This window comes from Onthophagus taurus, chromosome 10 (genome assembly GCF_036711975.1).
Source record: "Onthophagus taurus isolate NC chromosome 10, IU_Otau_3.0, whole genome shotgun sequence".
Classification (NCBI taxonomy): Eukaryota; Metazoa; Arthropoda; class Insecta; order Coleoptera; family Scarabaeidae; genus Onthophagus; species Onthophagus taurus.
Genome location: NC_091975.1, coordinates 3,314,925 through 3,338,609, shown reverse-complemented (window position 1 = coordinate 3,338,609; position 23,685 = coordinate 3,314,925). Strand labels below are relative to the sequence as shown.

Here is a 23,685-nt window from a genome sequence, read left to right as displayed (position 1 = left end):
CCTTTAGTATATACTAGGTGGCGTGCCTGGTTATAAATGATTATCGCAACAGTTTAATTTGAATACGGTGTTTAATTAATGCAGTTTTGGTAAACGGATCAATTCATTAAAATGATTCGTTTGGATCTAATTACTCTGTAAATCGGGTTGGTTCTATTATAACGTTATAAAGCCTAATTAAATTGTTTTGATATGAAAAAAATTAATGTATCATTTCATTTTCAGTCCGAGCAACACGGCCCTCAGCTCATTGGAGCAAGTAAAAGAGTACCTGTTAACGCCCGGGACGTGCAAGTGCGGTCTGGAGTGCCCTCTGAAGTCGGACTCGGTTTTCAACTTCGATCCAAAGGTGAGAGGTCTTAACTTTGTTATCCGAAAAGTTTAGCGGAGGTAATTCGATTTCGAATCGTTAAACGCTAATTGATCCGCCCCCCGTTTCGAATCGAATTATCATCCCGCCCGAAAAACATTCCGTTCGAATCATGTCCACTTCGGGCTCGATCGGTCGAAAAGCTATCGTGACCCTTTTTCAACCCCCCTTCGAAAATAAAGTCTGATCCCTTTACTTGGTGATCTCCACCACTTTGTCTTCGTTGAACCTGGAAAAAAGGTAAAAGCCGCGTCGCCCGAAGTTTGTAAAACACGACGCCTTCGAGACGGTAAACTATTGGATCCGATCTCCGGGGGCTGTCGCATCTTGAGGGAAAATGGGTTTTCCTAAGTGACGTGAAGTGGAACTTACTTCACTCACCCCGACTAAGAATCAATAAAAGAACACTTACGTGTTTGTTCACTTTATAGTTAGAAATCTCAAATATCTTTAATTTAATACGTCAAAGAGAAAAGTAGTACTCGGCGTAGGAATTCAATTTGACGTCAACTTAATCGAAAATGCTAATACAAGACTCATGTATTCATTGATTTCGAGGTTTTTTGTAATGATATATATTTTTGACGTTTTGATGGAACTCTAGAGCTGGTTAAAACGTTCCCAACCTTTTATGATCGATATTCAATATCGCGATTTAACCAACAGGTGCACCCTCAACCACCCTTTTGTTTCAAACCTAAAAAAAAAATAAATAAAAAAAACCGGTGGCAACATTAAATATGCATCAAACACCCCGCTTGGCGTGAACTACTACAAATCTTCCCCTGAGGGTCACCTCGACCCCCTTTTACGAAAAAGGGCGGGTTTGGGCATGTATTATTCAACGATCTGATCTGCTGAAATATTTAAAGGGCCGATTGAATCGTTACAAGCGTGTCTTGGATTCAAACGCGCCTCGTTTATATTAAAACCAAGGTGAGAAGAATGTGTTAAACGCCCGGAGCATAATAATTGGTTATTAGCCGATGAATCGAGATTAAAATCAGGAATAATTCGAGCAAATTGCCGGCCGTCGTTAAGCGGCACTAACAAAGAAAACTAGTAAATTGGCAACGCAGAAGTGCTGATGTAATTAATATCGGAGCTACGATCGCGAACTCGCCAGTTTAATTGGCCGAAAAGAAAAACGATAACCAACGTTGAATCATCATCGTCATCAACGTGTTTATAACCAATAATTTCTAGTTGAATCAAGAAATGATTTTATAAACTAAGTGGTTATGTTGTCGAGGTAGGTATAATTATAATGAGTCTATTTACATAATTTTTAATATTAGTTCCCATTCACCATTTATCAAATTATTATGACGCAGGGTAATGTCTTCATGTATAGTGGAGTCAAAGTGATTTCTTTAGTGAAGTCAGAACTGTACTCATTTCAATATTTTCGCTGGCATGGCAGCTTGCGGACGTTTGATTGAAGGCAAAACAGCAGAAAAACCTCGCAAATTCTTCATGCGCTCCAACTTCTAGGACATCCGAAACAATTTGTAAATTTGTAATTGAACTAAAAGTAGAACTAATACTATGAATATATACAACGAATGTTTCTAGTTCTAGGTTTAGTGTTAGTTCTAATGCTAGTACTAGTTCTAGTTTTAATTATTAGTTTTATTAATTATTTTAATATTTTTATTGGACTTAAAGTAGAACTAACACTAGACCTAGAATTAGAATTATTTGGGTTTAGCCGTCTTAAGAGACGTATGGCTAACCTGAATATTTTTAGTTCTAGTGTTAGTGTTAGCCGTACTTTTAGTTTTATCTGCATTTTATCGATCATTAATAATTAATTCGTTATAAATTTTTTTTGGTTCCTATCACCACCGTATTTAATTCGATTCAGTTTTCAGATAAAAGCTCGAATTATCTGCACGAGTTGAATCGCGTGTCTGGAATCCATCGGGCGTCCATTGTGTTAGCACACGAAAGAGTGAATATAATACCAAGCGCGCGTTATCCGGTAACTTTATTATCCAAGATAACGACCGAATTGGCGAGCAATTCCCGTCCAATTTCCTTCGGCAATGAAGACGAGCTGTCGTCGTAATTTTCACGTTTCCGTCATCAATTCGATGTATCTCTGATTACGATTTATTGCTACCATTATAATTCGTAAAGATACATTCAGTTAGACTTGAATTGAATTATAATATTCGACTTATCTATTATGTGTAATTTGGATGATAATAATGAGTCATGAATTGTGTTTTAATTAACGACAATGCATAAACGTTTACGTGACGGACACAAAAAGCGTCCGTTTCGTTGTCGCTTTGAAAGCGTGCCGTTTCGTTGCGATAATCCAAAAACAAGCGCGCCACTCGGAATAATTAGTTCTGGTCGCATAAAAACCCAATTAATGCGCCGTAGGCACGCAACCATATTTACATAACGAACCCGGCGATTTTGACGCTAATTAAGGCGACAACTCGCCTGAAAAACGGCCGCGTTTCAACAACCCCTCTCACTCTCACCCCATCCACTCCTCTTTTTCGAGTTTCCACCAAAGTCCTCTGCTGTTTTTAATTATTTTTTTTTATTCATTCTGAAATCCCAGACTCGTTTCGATTCCGCTTTTTTTGAACTCGTCCCGAACATCTGTTCAACAGTCAGGGAATCCGGAAAACGAAACGGGATGAAAAATTTTACCACAAAAAAAAGATAATTTGACAACTTTGTGAACGAGATCAGATTGGAATGAAGGAAATTTGAAGAAAAGGAAAATTTATTGCCTCATCTTTTATTAATTGGAGTTCTTTGGAGGTAGCGTCGCGACGGCGGCGTCGATTAGGGTTGCATTTGTAGTGTGTAAAGAGCCCTTTTAGGTGCACACGCACCGCCCGCTCCATTAAGATCCCTATCAAAAGCCTAAATAATCACTTTTAATGGGGGATATCTCGTATCAATATTAATGTATGCACGGGGGAAATCGATCGTAGCGCTAGGTGGTTGGTTTTTTTTTCTTCGCATATGCATGAGAAGTGAGTGAAAGAGTGGACGTAAAACGTCTGTTTCGTGACGATCACGTGACCAGGCGTCGAATAATGAGCGATGCGTGCGTGACTGTTAATTTCAAGGTGGTAAGACAGTTAGTCGATGATTATTAACGGAAAAGGTGGGGTTTTTGAAATGAATTGGAGGTAAATTTTGAGATGGGGGAGAAAGCAAAACACAAAATTGTTTGTAGTACGAGGAAAAGGGTGAGCCGTTTCGCGAATTGCAATTTCGCTCAGTTTTATTGTTCCCGACAGGCGGATGAATTTTTTATGGGGACCGAGTCGCCGTCGAGCGCAACTCTCGCAATTCAATTTCTCCTTTGTTACCGATATAAATGGTCCCGGATATTAGGGGCCGAGATCTCCGGCGCTTCCGACGGAAATAAAATTCGGCTTTCCGACGGATTTCTTATTAGAATTTATAAATGAAACGAATTTCAACCCATCGATTTAAGTTTTTTTTTTCTTTCGGTTCCAATAAATATCATTTTTGGGAAATCCAACATGAATTGAGATGATCATGCAAACTTTGTAGCACGTTATAGAATATAATTACTCATATCATGGCTTCAATTTGGATTAATACAAATTTGGACAGCCGTTATGTCCAGTCTACAAGTACGTGGCCTTATATTTATACCAAGGATGGTACAATTTGAGAAGATTGCTACATACCGGGAATAAGTGCACAACTAGAAGACCCGTCCGTGACGTCAGCGCTGAATAACAATTAAAACTAGAACTAACACTAGACCTAGAACTAAAAAGTTTCGGGTTTAGCCGTGCGTCTCCAGACAAAAAAAGCGATGTTTCATTCCGTATATTAATAATTGTTCAATAACAGGACATAAATCTCCCCTTATTAGTTTCAACATCTCATTACATAAAGATCTAAGTATTATTTTGGAGAAGAATAACAAAAATATATGCAGAAAGATTCACGTTATTTCATTTATTTTTTGGACATTATTAATTTAAAACCAATATAATAAATAAATTGAATCAGCTTATAAAGATTTCTTATTAAAAAACACTAAAAAACTATCTTGTCCAACAAGTTTAAGATTGAAGACTTCATTAAGGACCCTTTACCACACATTAATTGACGTCTTGCGAGGAAAATGTCGTTGACGTTTTGTTACCCTAGGTTGTTTTCGCGGTCGCAATTATTGTTGCCCGATTTATGGTCGGACGCATAAAAGGCACTCGAATGAAGAGTTAACGGCTCGGGATATTAATGTTCCGCGACCTGACGAGTCAATAAAACGCAAAGAAAAGGTTTCGTTGTATTTATTTCATTTTTTATTGCCATACCTCATATATCCCAACTGAACAGGTGGTATTTTAGTAACATATCTCTGACGTCCTTCTTAAAAGTTAAATCTTCGTCTTTCGGTAATTCCCAGTTATAATCCAAGTTAAATGGGAGTTTTGATAAGATTCTTAGTTCGCATTTAATTTGTACCCAACCCGGACTTCTAATGAACGACCAATTATGATACCAATTTTGTATGATTTCCTCGCATGAACAAAAAATTTCAAACCATAAATGTAAAACTTGTTCGTTTAATCCTAAACAAATTAGCGATCTAAATTTAACGTCTTCGTTTACTTTTGCGTGTGTTAATTCGATTAGATGGATTGATCGAAATAAAATTTCTTCTGGGGTTAATATTTTTCCGTTGTCTTCTAATTTATATGTTTTACATAAAATTAATCGGCTGTAGATTGCTTCGTAATTGGAGTCGGAAATGTTTTTAACAATGGTTTTTATGAAGTACCAAGGATGTTTTTGGTTAAAAAAGCGATGTTTCATTCCGTATATTAATAATTGTTCAATAACAGGACATAAATCTCCCCTTATTAATGGCGAGATTATTTTTGAAATGTTATCATCGCCGGCACAGCTGTAAGATTTCGTTCTTTCGTCGAGAATTTCAACAAATTTTGCCGGAAACCAACCGATTTTTCCGTTAAGTTCTCCAACCCAACAATGTTCATCTTTGCAATTAAGTAATGTTATGATGTTATTTTTCATAAATCCAAGTTCGTGGTCTTCGTATTTTATAAAATCAAATAATGCTTTAGCCCTTAATTTTTTTCCAAAATCGATTAAGTTCTCGTAACATTCTTTGTCTTCTTCGTGACCATTCGCTGAATAATCCACTTGAGTTACCGATAAAAAACTTTCGATGATTTGCGGATCAGCGTTAAAGAAATAGTTTACAATTTTTGATATTACTTCTTCAACGCGACGTAAAATCTCATCTCCGCTTAAATTTTTTAATTTTGACGATTTTTGAGGTTTCAATTTCAAAAATCCAATCGATGAAGATAAACTTTTGGAGAAATCCGATAATTTTGATATAGTTTCTTCTCCCACAACGATATCATATACGAGGCTAACCGTATTTGTTAGAGCAGAATTAATATAATGCACTGTGTTCATTTTAAATAAATTAATGTTCCACTGACATTCTCGGAGACAGATTTGATGGATTTCCCGAAACGTCATTAAATTTAACAAACAGTTTTGTTAAAGAAAACAAAGCGAGAAAGAGTTAAGAACTAAGTGAGAGAGTTAGAGCTCGTTAAGGATTCATTTATGTAAATGTCCATGTTGGAATATGCTAATCGAATTTGTAGCCGTGTGTAATCGGCGTATTTTATCTGATTAGCCCGGTTGTTTTGCAATCGATCGCAGCCCGACTAGGACGTAATTCGTGCCGTGCGCGTATTTGTCGTGCTGGGAATGTTTATGTTTTACTCACGGAATCCAAATTGACCATTTGATACTGCGTTAAAAGTTATTTTTAATATTTACCCGTTATGTAACTCGCTTTATTTGAATAACTTAACCTTGAAACGACACGATAAAATCATAATAAATTATGATTTCTTTTTAAACCCAGATCATTTACCTGTCATTGGTGACACCTTGCTCTTTTTATATACAGTGGCGAACAAAAATCTACCTACATCATTGAATTGAGGTTTTTGTGCAACGTAATAAGATAACAGAAAATTAGTATTACAGTGTGATTAGAAATACATTTTCAACATTTAAAGTACCTATCATCCATAATATAACAACGAAATAATAACAATAATAAAATATTTTTCCAGTACTGTATGTTTTGGCGCATACTGTATGTACTTTTGTCGTGTTAGTTTTTGCATTGTTTGCTGAATTTTTATTATGTAGCTATTGAGCGATTTGTTTTTTGTTTTTTTTTGTGAATAAGTATCTCTAATCACACTGTTATACTAATTTTTTATTATCTTCTTATGTATGATTATTATATTATATCTTACTTTTATCCATCACCGTATATTTTTTTCCACTTATTTATTTCAGTTGAAAAAAGTGGTTTATGTCACCTCTTTGAGTACGGTTATAAAGTGTCGAGAGAAACGGTGTGAAATTCGTTGTTGATGCGATGGAATTTGCGGTTATAACTTGTAACGACCGTTTACCGTTTGAGATTGTGGGTCGAAGGTCGAAGCAAATGGAACTCAACCATTTATCGACTCGATCGTGTTCATCTGTTCTTTAAAATACATCAATAAAAATACTATTTTAACAACATAATCTAATCATTAACAGTGGCAAAGAAGGGATACTCTGAATTGAACATATATGTTCAAGTTAATTATTTTTGATTGATAACAAATTTAACTAGGCAAATACACGTGGTGATGATTTGAGTAGTAGCTCGGAAACTGGCTCACATAGGTTTAATAATTGAGATCGCGTTCCCGAGCTTTCATACCTCACGTATACCTTCGAGGGTGAATCCTTATTATAGCTCACGTTATTTGATTTCAGGTTCCCGGCAAACCATGGACCCTGTCACCGGATACGAACCAGGGCGACCTAACCAAATTGTGCAACCACAAGAGGAAATTACCGTCTATGGCTTCTTCCCTCGGGTGTAAATCGCCCGACCCTGGCAAGCTTCCTAAAGGTAATTAAATACACTTGAAATAATTTATAACTTATACGTTAATTATTCGTTAAGTGATTTTATAAATGTTTTAGGTTTAATTTTATTCGAGTTATAAATTTAGAAGAATTAAATGGGGGGAGGTTGATCCCCGATGATTCTCGTTATTCAGCAAAACCCTCCTGCTACTACGCTTCGTGAATAAGTAGGACATAAATACGGGCACGGTTCCGTCCGTGTGAAAGTTAATTTATCCTCTGGAATAAACGCCGCCTGGCCCCCCCGCAAGAGCTTATAAATCCGGCTCCACGGGGCGATTGATTTATACCTGCGGGAGGCGAGGGAAACGATAAAGTGGCCGTGTAGAGTAGCAGGGTGGATTTACCGCGACTCGGGGCGAACGCCGACGCCGTGAAATACATTTAAATTAATACGCTTGGTATACGGTTTTTGACGCTTATTGCTTTTCTGGGCTTTAATAATGGTAAAACGTTTTGGAGGGGGATGTCAATCATGTTGGCGAAGCTAAACAACGAGAATTTTACGAGTTTTTATTGGTGGATGCGCCGGGAATAACACAAACATATTGAAATTTATTAAATCGATTCGTCACCCGATATTAAATTTAACAGTTATGGTCGTATATAAAGATCGTTAAGGGTTTGCATAAAGAGATTTACAAACAAAGCGTCGTACAAGTCCGGGATAAGGATCGAAAAATTTGTTTCGCAGTTACCGGACCGTGAAACGCCCGCATTGTTTCTTTGAACGCACCAAAGAAGGCCTTCAAGGAGGCTGCATTCAAGGCCCTTTAAATTTTTAACCTCGTTTTATTGAAACGGAAGCAGTAAATAAAAGTTTTTATAACCAAATTGAAACCGATAGTAGTCGTAAAGTTACAACAATGCGCGCGAGCTCTCGCCATAAGAGATCGCTTTAAAACCAGGAAGATGTCCGAGATAACTTGTTCTTTTTATTCCTCTTTTGAACGGGTGGAACAGAGAAAGAGAAAGAGTCTCCGGCGCACCTCAGATTCCACGGTCGTTCACCGTTGACCCCTGCGCGCACGGCCCGCGTTCAGAGCACAAACGCGCGAGATCTGTGTATCCTTACACAAATTCACGAGCTCTCCTCCTATTCTCCCTTCTTCGGATTGCGCAACGTTCGTTCTCTCCTTCGGTGTCATTGCCACGATACCGATCATCATCAACATCATCCAATCCGAACAAGAATTCAAACGAGATATTCAGATAAGAAGACCAAAATAGAAAGAGCAGGGTATTTTTAATTTAAAAATTTAACATAATGAACCCTCTTTGACAAGACCTCACGCGGCGTTAACGCAAACAATGACGGGTTAAAGTGTCCCGTTGTGGACATTAACGCTTTTCAAGCTTGACGTATGTATAAGTAATCAACCAGTTCGGCGATGGGTGTGCCCTTTGTAAATGAGATTCAAAACGGCGCTATTATTATGTCCACACAGTGCAACATCAATCTTGATCGATGATAATTTGATATAGTAATATTTTATATAGTTACATATTAATAAAAATGAGAAATACGTTGTAAAAAGGCGCACGCGATTGAAAGAAAGGTCAATAAACCGTCGAAACTTTCTAATTACCGATGAAACGCATTCAATCTTAAACGAACGGGTCGTAAACTCGAAGAGAAAACATCCAATCGTGTTTCGTTGAAAATTAATTGGGATTAGAAAACGCGCTCGTGGTCCAAACTTCTCCTTCTCCCGTCGAATCAATAATCGGATTCTTAATTAGATATTTTCCAGTAAACGACCGTCTCGGTTTTGTTCCACGCAGCAAATGATGTAATTTCCTTTGACCGGATTTAATTAGAAATTCTCTCAGAGACGAAGAAATTGACGTGCTAAACTCGTTGAATTAGACTTATTTTTTTAAGGAGAGTTAAAAAACAAAGCGACCAGTGGCGTGGCGGCGAAGCTTTAGTCCGTGACGATATAGGGAGAGCCCTCCCCATTGTTCTCGCGCGCGATTGTCGTTTTTACCGGCGCCGCGTCGCATTATTAAGAAAACGAGGCAGCTGTCCCAAAATTTAACGAACCGGTTGTTTTCCTCCCCTTTCGTTTCACCATACCTTTTCAGCTGCTGTCTCCCTTTGACACGAGAACCGACATAATTAAATCGAGGTAATGCTAATTAGTTATTATCTCATTTTTTATTCATCTTAATATTATTTATTTATTATTATTAATAGACATCATAATCTTGTTTAATGTTCCAATTATTGTGTGATTGCAATTAAAATCTTCCGAATACGGTCGTAGCTACAAACAATGACGTTGTAGGAAACAAAAGATCTTAGTTTAGGGGGCGTTAAGTCACCCCTTTTGTAACGCGAATGAGTAATACCACTTCCGACAGGTGTAAATTATTGCATGTGTCATGTTTTATTACTCACTCCATTATTTAGGGGGTGACTTAAATAGTAAAAATTGTTACTATTTAGCAAGTGAGAAAGATCTGTTATTATACTGTCTTAAAATAGTCTCCATAAAACTTTTTTATGGATGTATCTCTTGCAATTAAAAGGGGCCCATCTTCTCTGCATTTCCACATACAGTGAATTTCAATTAAAATGCAATATATTAAAATATATTTCCATTGATGTTTTTATTGAACTAAAACTAGAACTGAAAGACTGTGATATTATACTGAGTATTATACTTAGGAAGTCTTATTTTAAAGTTCCGTATCTTAAGTGCTTTGTTTGGAAATGAAACAAATTGGCTTTAATGTTGTTTTGGATTTTGGCATCCTTTTTGACAACCTCCTTCATTAATTTTCTTTCTTCCACGATTTCGGCTAGTGTTGGCCAGAACAAAATTTTTAATATTTAAAGGGATATATCTTTATGTATTTTTTTGTTGAAATTCTAAAATTAAATGTGTAGAGTGATTTTATTGAGTCAGTGTGCATCAAAAAGATGAACTCGATCTTTGGATATTTAAACAATTCTCGATCGGATGCCCTCAGGAGGCAGCATTCATCTGTCCGCGCCGGCACCCAATGAATAATTCAACGAGGAATAAATTTGCTGCCGTGATCTCCTGCCAGCCAAAGAGAAAGAGACACTACTCCGCGGTACCTGTTTGCGCGCATTCGTCGCCTTCAGGACATGTTTTCCCCCGGGGATAAATGCAAATTAAAATCTGGGATCCGGGCAAATAATAAAGCACCGTAAAAAGTCGATCTCGTTCCGTGTGGAACCGTCGAGAACCTCTTGAGGGAGCGAGCTCTTCGAAAACATCAAAGTGAATATAGTCGATGCGAAAGAGAACCGAGGGATGTTTTTCTTGCTTGAATCGCTTTTCCTGCCAAATCAAAAACATCTCTTCACGTGATATTGTTACGTTTATTTGAAATTGAAAACGATTTAAATAAAATAAATATATATAGGTGTTAATGTAGTTGTGGTAACGTGGTTACATGTTATATCATCGCTGTTAATTGATGTTTGTTTGTTTGATGATCGATTACGAGTAATTTACATTAGCAGACTGCTGAATTGCGCAACTATAAATTATTTACATGCGAATTATTGTGGAAAAATCGACCGATACACACACACACACACATACATACACGTAACAGACAAACAATGAACGTCGGCGTGTCATTATCCAATTTTCGGTTATTTATGTAACGCCTGTTGCAGCAGCATTTACAATTGCCCCGTTATTCAACGACCATAATTGGATTATTGCGCTGCAAGTGAAAGCCGCAGTTTCGCTTTTGTGCAATTCGATAGCCGATATAATATCGTGAAATCAGATCGGGTCGTTTATCCTTTTTAAAAGAAAGCGTGCGAGTATTTTTCGTTCGATTCGTGGCTCATTCTTGGTTGTTTGCAGTAGCCGAAAGGCGGCGGTTCATTAATTCGGCCGGGTGTTTTACGATTACCGTCGAAATTTAATAGAATTCGACGGGGTAAATAAAAAGTAACGACTGGGCCAAGTCGAAGGAAGATCTTCGGCCGGCGATACGAGAAAACTGGCTCGTAACGACAGTGTCGCCCTCCTCCTTCCCTCTGCCGGCTACTAAGGGGCTCGTAAAATTTTATTGCGCCGCGTATTGTTCTCACCAATATTTTATGCTATATCTATATCTGGCTCGTCCGCGTTTCTTTCTCTATCTCTCTCATTTTTTTTGCGACAAAGAAGAAGGGCTCGTTCAGAATCGGCCGTCGTTCGCACGTCGATTACCGTGCGCGAATCCGGCCTTGCATAAAACATGCGCGCCGAGCAGCGGCCTCTTTGTTTCGACGATCGTAAACATGTCATAATAAAGTTACGCGGCCGCGGTTAATGGCGTTCGGTCGAGTTGACGTGATGTTGTAAAAAAACCAAAGACCAAGTAGTACCTACAACTCGTCGTTTGTTTCTTGACCGAAGCGGCGTTCGTGGGAAATCGTTCGCGTTTTTCGTATGCCAGGAAAGCAAAATCGATAACGCGACGAGAAACGACTCCCGTCGCCAAGCGTACTAATTATAGAGAGACCCGTAGGGCAAAAACTGGTTCAATGTAGTAGAGCTGACTCGATACCACCTCGCCTGCGCAATCGGCAAAAATCCGCGTGTTTTGCTGACGCGACCCAATTCACGGAAATAATACTCTCGACCTATTTTCAAACTAATTGGATCTCTTCACAAAGATCCTTGATACTAACTGTACTACATACTGCTTAGTTACAACAATCATAGATACAATATCATATGACTTTTTTTGATATAGATGAACTTGCAACTCTAAAAACAAATAATTGGTTTAATCCTTCATCGATTATAAAACCTTGGTCTTCAAATGCTAATAATAGAAAGTAATTAAGGAAACAACTTCGAAACGGTAACTAATGGAGTCAAGATACGAAGCATTAAAATGTGTGGCACATTATCAAGCACCATGAAGAGCGATATGGCAATGAAATCTTTATTTTAGCATGATGGTAGACTTTCAACTCTGATTCCTCAACGCTGGTAGTCAACCCGGGAAAGTTATTTATGAAGGATTTGTGAGCACACTAAATTTCCGTGGGGTCCTTGGGCATCCCTCAACTTATTCTGGTCATATTAAATAGTACAGGACTTTCCTCAAAAAGTTCTTATTACAAGTTGTGTTTTACTGTCCGTTGTCTCGTAAGCTTAACAAAGAGAGGAATCAAAGGAGACTTGCAACTACGCGAGGAAAGAACTTTAGAAACTTCTTTGCAAAACCATCATTGTAGGTATCTCAGGGTTTTCCTCGTGGGACATTTATACAAACCATTGTATGGTTCTTTAGTTATAAGATAAATTATAAATATACATTATGTTTAATCAGAATTAACAATAACTAACGTTAGAGTCGAGTTTTAACGCGAAATGACGATGGTCAAACATAGATAGCGTTTCGAATTTATCGAGGCATTACGTCGAGTGCATAAAACCGGTGCGATAAAAACGGTCATCAATGCCGGCCGGATACGGTCCTGCGTTGTTGCATTGGCCGTGCGTGCCGTCGGCTATAACACGGCTAATTGAAGAAATACATCACCGGCGGTAACTGCGAGATTAGTATCGCGTTGGGGCGATAGCCGCCGCACCGTGTTTGAATACGTAGTATGTAGATGTCGCGTTCTGTTTGCGCAACGGAGGCGTCCCCGTCGTGTAAATATTTTAAATTAATCTCTCTAAATAAATAGTTAAAACGTTTCGCTAGCTTGCATCTTTCGTTCCGTTCATTTATTCGTTCGTTCGAACGGTTAATCCTGTTGGAGCGGGGCCGGTTATCGTCGAAACGATCGAGACTCCCGCGCGCGGGGACTCCTGGTGAACCGTATCAAAGCGAATTTCGCCGGCAGCTAATTTCTATGCAACAACGTTCACGTTCGCCTCGGCGTGTCTGTACGGGAGGATTATGCACGCCTATTTTGCGCTTTTACCAACGAGCCGACACGATTATATCGTTTACCCGCGAGCAATCGACGCCGTTTAAAAAGAAAATAACCAATTATAGAAGAAAAAGAAATTGCGAGTTAGACAACAAATCAAACTCTCTTTAAATATAATTTAAGTAATAAATTTGAAGTAACAACCTTACAAAGAGGGGCGAGTTGTTGAGGTAAATTCAAAGAGAGAAGTCGAGTCGTCGTTTCGGCCCCGTCTGTAATTACCGTAATTATTAATTCCATTCCGAGGCCTTATCGAGGCGCAGCGCAACGGCAGAAACGTATAATAACGTTTATCTGACTCTCGCCTGTTCGCCGTTCGTTCATTCGAGCCTTTTGTAAACTCGAACAGGCCCGTTACCAACGCGCCACCTAAAACAATTTGCATAGGAATCGCACGAACGTGGAAACTAGGAAAATCTACACTCCGACGAATGCACTCCGTCTACAAACCCCTGTAAAATAGGTGTAAAAGGGGGATGGTTAAAGAACAGGTGACCATAATTGCGTCTGGGTAAAAGTGAGCGATAAGGGATCGCGCAACCGACTGACTCTTTTCGATTCCGATCTTATTTTTAGGCTGGCGGACGTCCGGTCCTATTTACATCTTAATTAAGCACTGCGGTTGATTCCTATCTTCCTTTACTCCCTGCTGTGAACGCAAAGTTTGCGCGTCGTCGTAGAATGGGGACTACATTAAGTTGTTAATGTTGGCCTTGCTACGTGGTTTAACTTGTGCTATTTTCAATGAGGGGAAAACGTGCCAAACAGTTTTAACGATAATAAATAGATGTTAACCAAAGAGAAATCCTGCACGTAACTCATTTTATGACCGTTACCCGTAACAGCTGACGATCACCGCTTGTGCTGCGGCATAGAACACCGAATAGAGTTAAGGCACAGTTAAGAAGCAATTTCTCTTATGTTTTATTAACGACAGTCTCAATTGACAGCCTTTCAAATGCCGTTATTAGAACGACAACGCGACGCTTTCTCTAAATATACAACGGCTTGTCATTCAACTTAAACGTGCTCACGCGATCTAAGAACTATTTGGACCACGAAACTATCAAATAATACCTACAGAATTATAATAATAGCGTGGGAGTTGATGTATGTGCACACTATGCTCCTACTTGAATGGAGTGAATAAAAAACTCATTTATTTGTTTCTTTTGTTGGGTGGCAAGTCCACTGAAGGTCGAAATTAAAATATGAAACGAGCAATGATTGATGGCGACACAATTTATTTACGGTCTTTTTTCATTTTAATTTCAGATTTTAATGCAGTTAAAAAGAAAAAACGGAAAATTGGGGGACCTTATTCTGGAGTATCGGTTTCTCAAATTCTAGCCCAAAGAGAAAAAATGGGATTAGTGCAGCAACAGTATCCAAAAGAAATTCAAAATCAAATCCAACCTCAGGTAATATTTCTTTAATTATTTAAAACATTTTTATTAATGTAGAGTTTATTTTAGTTATGGCCGCAATCTCCGGTGAATATGAACCATCCACAACAACCCCAACAACCACGCCTCCAACACACTTACCAACCGGATAACCAGCAGTTTTTGCGGTACCAAAATCACGAGAACCAAGATGGGCAAATTAACAGGGTAATGAGCGACTCACCGGTGGTTCTTAGTGAGCAAATTATGGTACGACAACCGCAAAACATATCAAATCAGCAACAACAACAGCATTCCATGCAATCTCATCCACAAAATAGCAACCCGAACGTCCATATACATCAGCAACAGTTCGTCGCCCCAAATGGGCAAGTGATAAGCATTCAGGGCAGCGTGCCACCAGGGCAAGTTAGTCAAATGCTACAGAACAATGTTGTCGTTCAGCAGGGGTCTCCACAACAGAGGATATATATTAATGGTCAGCCAAGTGAACCAAGCGGTCCGGGCAGGCCTGGAATTCAAATGGTTCCTATTAGCATATCATCTAATCGATCTATACCTCAACAATATTATCAATCTTCGCCACAACAACATCAACAGCAACAACAACAATATCCAGTTTTAGGGACAAGACCTCCTTTTCAACCTCAAAGTAATTATACGAATTGCGGAACGATGCACCATCAACAACAACAACAACCTAAAGTGTGGCAAAATCGTTTGCAAGTTCCTCAACAACCTCCATCGATTATTAATCAAAATCATCACCATCATCAACTTCATCATCATCTTCAAGATCAAAGAGTACCACCTTTGCATCAACATACTCCGCCACCAAATGTTTGGCAGGATGATGTCAATAGAAAAAAAATTAGTAAAGTCAATAAAATCGTGAAAAAACGACCGTGTATTGTTGACCAACAAAATGGAAGAATCATAGAACACCCGTGTACTAATATTGATGTGAGGCAATTACAACAAAATGATCATGGAAGGATGGTTGGACAGTTGCAGCAACAAGGGAACTCTAGTCCATCTTTTATGGAAGATCCTAGTGCTTATTTAGCTCAGCAAACTGCGTTATTGAATAACACTATTAATAGACAAACAGGTATAAATTAACATCATTAATAATTATTAAATTTAATTAATTTAATTTTAATAGGTGCAAATCCAACGTTTAGTTGTAACAGTCCTGTTCAACCAACTCAGACACCATCACCTCATAGTATGTCACCAATGAACCAGCCCAGTGGAGTGCCTTTACCGAGTAATATGCCACCATCGATATCATCAACGCAACAGCCCAAACCCACCAATTTTCGACAGAACCAAAATAGTAATGTGATTCACATTATAAAGCCACAAAACATTCCTTCCGGTGGTGGTCAATTACAACAACAGCAACAACAACAACAAAGTGCTTATAATCAATCTCCAACAATCGCTGTTTTACCTCAAGAAATGGCTGATAGCAGTGATTGTGGTTGTAGCACTGATGGACGATCAACGTACGATCAACATCAACAATATGGTATTCAGCAACAACATGGCATTAAAATAATACAAAATAGACCAGATAGTCAACCGGGTACTCCAAGCAGTTCGGGTACGAATGATGATCCAGTTACTTCTTCGTCGACTTATAATAGCGAACGATCACCGGATTCGAGACCTATTCAAGGTGGTACGGTAAGTACAAGTAACGTATCACCTCAAGATGGATCTCCGAGTCCGCATACGCCGACGCCAGGAGGGAGTAGAGAGGGTATGGTTCAGCATCAGTTTGTTTTTGGAACTCACAATCAACAAAGAGAAGCGACGCAAAAAATGGTCGAGAATTATTACGATTTACAACTACCAAAAATGGTTGTGACGACGATGGCCAGCGGGAGAACGGTTGGTAGTAACACCATCACGTCAGTTCTTGCAGGAAAAGCTAATACTGCAACCGTATCAATCAATACTCCTTCCACAATAATTTCGGGTACTTTACCAACAATGACCACTAAATCACCGTTAGAGATGGTGCAGAGTGTAGTGAGTAGTATTCAAGTACCTCATTCTGGACAACAACAACACCAACAACAACCAAAGCCACCACAAACTTTCCCCGCGGGAAGTCAAATTTTAGTTTCTTCAGGCGGGCAACTTATTATGGCGAATACGAACCAACCTGGAGTGATGGCCCCCCCACCTCCTAAAGTTGTTACTTCAATGCCTCCTATTTCCGTATCACCCATGGTGACTAATGTAACAGCCGCTGTAACTCAAGTGATTCCAGCGGTAGCCCAACAAGTATTAGGTCAACAAACGGTCTTGGTGAATGCGCTTCCGGGACCGTTTGTTTTACAACCGGGAGTAACAATGACCATGGATGGTATGACGGTGGGGCAAAACGCCGTTCAAATACCGCAGTTACTAACCGGAAATGTGATTCCCAGCGGACCGGCGTTATTATCACCCGAAACTAAACGAAAAGGGAAGAAACGGAAAATTCCTTCGCAAACGGTCGCATCAATGTTGCATATCGCGGCCGCCCAACAAAATCAAGGAATGGTCGTGTCGCCGCAGAGCTTTCCTCAGCAAATACAAATGGCGCATAGTCCACAGAATACTACACCAGTCATGCAAGCGCTTACAATCGTTCCTGGAAAAGCTGGCGGTCCTCCGCAAATTGTTATGAATGGAAATGGAATTGGCACGCAACAGTTAATTACCAACTCGCAACCACAACAAATCAACCTGTTGCAACCCGTCAATTTATTGAATGGTGGGATGGTTCAGAACTTTCCCACTATTCAACAATTTATCGTGCCGAATTTGGGCGGGATGGTAATGAATGCGGACGGAACAGCAACGATATTACAAGATACTTCAAATATCGGGATGCAACTTCAATTGCAGAACGTTAACGGACAGAATGTTTTGACTCCCGTACAAAATAGTAATGTTTTTAATGGAGGGCAGAGTATTTTACCCGCAGGTATGGTTATAAGAACACCGAGTACTTCACAAGGAAAAATTATACAACAACAACATAGTCCTGGAGCGGCTCAGTTCTTATCACCGAATGGAGGACAATTTGTTGTAAACGGCCAATTTAGCGGACAATTAAGTCCTTTGGTTGCCAATCAACAGGTTACATTTAACACAGCTCCTCAAATTCGACCAGCAACTAATAACATTCAACAAGGACAACAAGAATTTATTCAATGCGGTCAAATGGGACAAACTTTAATGGTTCCGTGTACACCTGCGGCTAACATAGCTGTTTCTTCGTCAAATCAGAATACTACTTTTGTACAACAAAACACCACGATCGTCCAACAACAAACAACAATGGTCTCAAATAATCAACAATTACAAAATTTTCAACCGACCAATTCTAATAACCAACAACAAAATTTACGCACAACATTAAACGTTGATCATCAAAACTTTATTATTACCAACGATAAACAACAACCAGTTCAAACGTTGTTATTCCAAAGACAAAGTCCGCAAAATTCAATAAATTATCGGCAAAGCGTTTCAACACAAACAGCGGTTAACCAAAATCTTCATTCTGTAACTACAACAGCTAGTAGCCCACCAGATACAACTACTCATAGTCCAATGGCTTCCGGTGGGCAAAGTCCACCAACGGCAGATACCACAACACATACTGGAAGTACAGATGATGGTTTATCTCCGGCACCCTCAAATTCTTCGGGATCTTGTGGAGATATTGTTACTTTACAACAAAATAGACATCAAAATTGTTCAATGGTGAGATTTATTAACTCAAATCTTAAACTTATAATTATTTTTGATAATTTTTAGGCTATGGTTCATTGTATATCAAGTAGCGAACCAGATTCAGCAGATATTAATCAATCAACAGAAAATGAATGGAGAAATCACGTGCATTGTAGTACACAAAAACTTGAATTTACCGATATTTCAAGTATAGGCCAATTAAACCATAGCAAAAAAACAAACCCCATCCACATGGCTTTTGCGGAATCATCAACGATAGCTACTGGTATCCACGTGGTGCCTGAAGAGTTAAAATCTCAAGAAACGACTGTGTACAGCTCAAGAAATTTCGAAAAGTTTGTGCATAGACGAAAACATAGTGACACTTTGGTTGTAATGGAAACTAGACATCCTCTTTTCGACGAAGGAGATGATGGTAAGACGAATTTTAATTATACGGATTTGGTAAAAGGTGCTTAGTAAATCTTGTGTGTATTAATTGAAAGAACAAAATAATTGCATGGCTTTTATCATTATTAAATTTAGCTCTGCTTTATAGGCTTTTATGGTGTCGTAGTAAAAAGTATTTATTCCGCATGGTTTTGAGGTATTTTTATTTTTAACTAGCGCCATCAATTTAAAAAAGGAAGATTATTAAAAAAAATGATTAAACAGGACGGTGTAATAGCTAATTTTAACAAAAAAATGTATATAATCCACAAAAATCATCGCTGCTGGCACTACCCCACTACTAATGGTACCACAACATCTTCATTTCATCATCATTACAAAAACAAAACAAATAAAAACGGCTTGGCGAAAATATTTTGAATGTATCGTTTTAAAATGTGGACGTTTTCGTTGTTTAGTAGAGAAAAACGAAACCGTACAAGAACAACGGCAGAGTTTTTCGGTTGGAGATCTTGTTTGGGGGGCCACTAAAGGCTGCCAATCGTGGCCGGGGAAAGTGGAGAAGTTATCGTCCGATGGCAAAAAAGTACATGTACGTTGGTTTGGAGGGGGTCGATCCTCCACGGAAGTCGAATCGAATGACTTACAAACGTTGAGTGAAGGTTTGGAGGCTCATCATAGTGTTAGAAAAAAATCACGGACGTGAGTTGTGTTTGACTTTTATTAAAAAAATTCGAATTAAATCGGTAATTTGCATTAAATTTCGTATTAGCATGTGTAAGTAATTTTTGTCCTTTTAAACTTGCATTTTGGGTAATTTAGTGTTGATTGTAAATTCATAGAATCGCTTAATTATTATTATTAAAGTTTGTTTCCCTAGTTTTAATATAATTAAGTTGTTTGTTGTGATTAATTTACGTTTTTTGGTTGTAGAAGTAGAAAATTAAATGCGCAGTTGGAGAATGCGATTCAAGAAGCGATGGTTGAGTTGGATAAGGATCAAGAAGAAAAGAAAACGACGACGAAAAAATCGAAATCTGCAGGGGGCCGGTTGCGAAGCAGTCACTAATTAAACTTAGAAAAAAAAACTAAATAAATAAAAAATAAAAACGGACCAACATCGAAAAGAATTTAATAACGAGTATGATAAAATGTAGGAATGAGATTTCTATTGATATATTATATAAACTAGTTTTGAGCGAATTTTAAACTAAATAACAAAAAAAAAACGCTTCTGAATGTGTAGAACCCCGTGTTTTAAACATTATATTACTAGATAAAAAAGAAAAATAATGATAATTATAAAAAAATAACTGGTAATGATTCCTAGAACATAATTGTGAAAGAAAAAAGTTTTAAGGTTCACATATTTTTCAAACGCCTTTTTAAAGAAAAAAAAACTAGCCAAGTAAGTTTTTTTGGGCACTTTTAAAAGGACGTAAGCCTAAAAAAAATATAAAAATTAAATAAAAGTGGCACCTCTCGCGAGATGGGGGTGCTTTATTTGTACTACTACATATTAACGTTGTATATGTAAAATAAAAAAAAAATAAACGAAACAAAAAAATTAATTAATACAAGTGGAAACGTAAATTGGGCTTTCAAAAAAAAACGAGTCGTCTATTAATTAGAGTCGTAATTTAATAACACTTAGATTGTAGGTATATCCAATATTTATAGCGGGTTAATTAGATAAAAAAGAATGAAAAAAAAATAACAAAGCAAAGATTATAGAGAGTGATGAGGACGTTTGAACCATACCCGTTCTTTTAGTTTCTTCAAATTTTTTTTTTGAATTTCTAGTCACCGCGACAAAGGTTCTCGTTTTTATAATATCGACAATAATACCTACTTTTTGATTTCGACTTTTCGGTACTGTGATAAATGTGCAGAAGAATTGCGAACCAACCCAAAAAAACCCACAAACCAACCAACCATCAAACCGTACGAATACACAGTGAAAAAAAGGAAATAATTAAAAATAACACAAGTTAATTAATTAAAATAAAATTAAAATAAAATAATAGAGTCCGTTCTATAAATACGCGATACGCATAAATACCTCATTTCATTATTTTATTAATAATATCATGGATGATAGAATATTTTTCCATCTTTTAATACTAATAACGGAGAATATACCAACAGTATACAAAAAAAACGTAACTAACATTAAAAATAATCTTAAATAATCATACTAAGCATTTCTTTTTGTTTTGTTACAGAATATATTAAAATCTTTGTTATTAATTTCTTTATTTAACTTGTTCTAGTGTAAAATGTAAATTGTTACAAAAGAAATATCTTTTTCTTTGTTAGTAACTTAATCTCAATTTATAATGAAACAAAAATGTTAAATCCTAAATTATTTTCTTTGGGTTTATGTATTATTTCTATTTGATTCTATATTTCTTGTACTACAGAGAAGTTATTAAGAGAATCATAGCATTAATGAGGAACAATCATTTTTTCTTGAGTTTAAGCTTAATAATATCGGTAACAAGCCTTCAGGAAAGACGGATTTAATAAATTTTAAGTTTAAGTAACCTGAAACATTCCTTACGTCAAATCTCATTTCACATTTTTTTGGTCCTTGTTGCATTGAAGTTCTTGAAGTTGACAAAGTCCGGTTATACCTCAGTATACTCTCACTTTCGCGAGTAAATCCCATAACTTTTCCATTAGATACTACTTCAACTGCTTTTCTTTTTCAATTTTAACAAATTAATGCATGGTTTATGCAAAACAAATGTTACTTTAACTTATAATATAATCTGAATAAACTAAAAATGTCTCATAATACTTTCGAAATCGAATCTCTATCAATTTCATTGTTATAATCAGAATGAATTGATTTGTGGTTCTAAGATGAGTAGCTGATTTTCTTTCACTTTCTGCCATTTTCAAAATCGCACCTTCCAATATTGTTTCATCTCAAATTTACCATCTCTTCTTCAATAACTTTTTCCAAAACTACTTTGAGTCTATTTTTTTTTAAACTAAGGTATTTTGTGCCTCAAAATTGTTCTTGGAACATCATAGAACCCATTTTTAGTAACAACATTTGTAATTGATAAAAAATTGACATTTCTTTTCGATATTTTGGGATTATCAAAAAAAAGGTTTTCTTTTGTAACAAACCAAAGTATTTTGTTTCTTGAATTATAGTATTTCATTTCCTTACGTATTCATTTTATTAAAATCGAGTTGAGATCAAATTACTACTAATAAAATATCTACATCGTTGAATAAGGAAAAAGAATCGAATCAAATTAAGTGTGTTGCGCGATTTAGAGTCACGAGCATCACACGGTGATATCTTAAGTTCGATTTTTTTTTGATTTTGAAAAATTCTTTTTAACTCAAAAAATCTGTTTTCCCGTCGGCGCGGATCATAATCAAACAATTTTACAACACTACATTTTTAGCCGATGAATGTAAGACAAAAAGAAAGGAAAAATAATAGTCGCTGTTGTATAAAAAAAAAATATTATCGATTTACCACGCATTTTTGAAACGTGGATGAAGAGAAAAGAAATAGAAGAACATTGTTTATTTTTATAATTGTATTTATTGTTTATATAAATGCAGTTGCCTTTTTTATTAGTTTTAAGATTTATTTTTTGCTTATTTATTTCTACGATTAGTTTACTTAAAAAAGAAAATAATTTTTTCCCATTCTATAGCCTAGGAGAAAATCGTAAACCTCTCTTTGGATCTCTTACGAGCTCACGTAACGAAGATAAAAATATTTCTATTAAAAAAAAATATATAAATTAATATTGATTTCGCTATTTGTTTAATTTGCGTGTATATATTTTTTAGAGGTACCTGTTTCTATGTTTAAAACGATGACGACGTGTAGTTCTGGTGTAGTATTTTTTCTGTCTGCAAGAGTGTGGTAGACAGAAGCTCGTAATCCAGTGTTATGGTTGCGTGTCGCGGGCGTTGAAGGTTCGCGCTGCAACCCTCCAAAAAAAATAATAATATTTAAAAATAAAACATGTCTGTTTTTATGTAAATATAAATGAAAAAAAGAAGAAAGAAGAAACATTGTATTAATAACGTTTTTATTTTTTCTTTATTTTTTGCCAGCCCAATAAATAAATACTGGATTATTAATTTATTTTGTTTCATTAAACAAATTTCCCATTAAAATCTATTCTTGATTGAAATACGAATGCAAAAAACTCCTCCAACTAAGAGATTTGTATTGCAAATTAAAAAAGGAAATTCTTTAATTTTTATAACTACTTTTATAAATAAAACCATTTTTTTGTTCTAGATAGTAGATAATAAAACAGCTTCGATAGGGGTTCCTCTTCATGAAAAATTCAACAATTCCACAAATAAAACTAAACTTGGAAAGGATTTTGCAAATACATACCAATTTAAAGTCTAATTTACTCGATGATTATACTCGACCCGAGTCTCATTAACGAGATGGACAAACATTGGGGATTTGACTGCAAAAGGCCACATAAGCATCGTATTATCCGGGAAATTCGGTCCTCATCATATTGATTTTGCGAAAATGGGGTTGGTGTAGTTGTTAATATCGACGTTGCTGTAGGTGTTTAATTATGCAGCAGTTTGACAATGTTTACTGGAATAATCGCGTAATCAGATATTTTTGTTATAAATTGAAATTTGTATTTAGTTCAAAAATTAATAATATTTCTATTAAAAACTTTATTTATTATCTCTTTTAGGATTTTTTTTAATTTTTAGGTCATAACTACCTTCATCTTTGTGAATATGGTAAGAATATTAAATTTGATTTTTACTATAATTTAATTTTTGTGACAATTGCATTTATA

The 23,685-nt window shown here is 36.8% G+C and overlaps 1 protein-coding gene across 4 annotated transcripts in view; it reads left to right on the top strand.

Annotated features, from left to right (window-relative positions):
* The window catches only part of LOC111428300 (methyl-CpG-binding domain protein 5/6 homolog sba-like), a 34,864-nt gene extending 11,877 nt beyond the window's left edge, over positions 1-22,987 (top strand). For 3 of the 4 annotated variants that reach the window (XM_023063761.2, XM_023063764.2, XM_023063763.2), the window contains 8 exons: positions 226-349; positions 7,220-7,358; positions 14,583-14,728; positions 14,783-15,824; positions 15,879-18,484; positions 18,539-18,890; positions 19,324-19,567; positions 19,799-22,987. In XM_023063761.2, coding sequence (XP_022919529.2) covers positions 226-349; positions 7,220-7,358; positions 14,583-14,728; positions 14,783-15,824; positions 15,879-18,484; positions 18,539-18,890; positions 19,324-19,567; positions 19,799-19,934 — 4,789 coding nt within the window. In that variant the 3' untranslated portion in view covers positions 19,935-22,987. The remainder of the gene's footprint in view (positions 1-225; positions 350-7,219; positions 7,359-14,582; positions 14,729-14,782; positions 15,825-15,878; positions 18,485-18,538; positions 18,891-19,323; positions 19,568-19,798) is intronic. The other variant, XM_023063762.2, reaches the window with a different exon arrangement.
* The last annotated feature ends 698 nt before the right edge of the window (positions 22,988-23,685 follow it).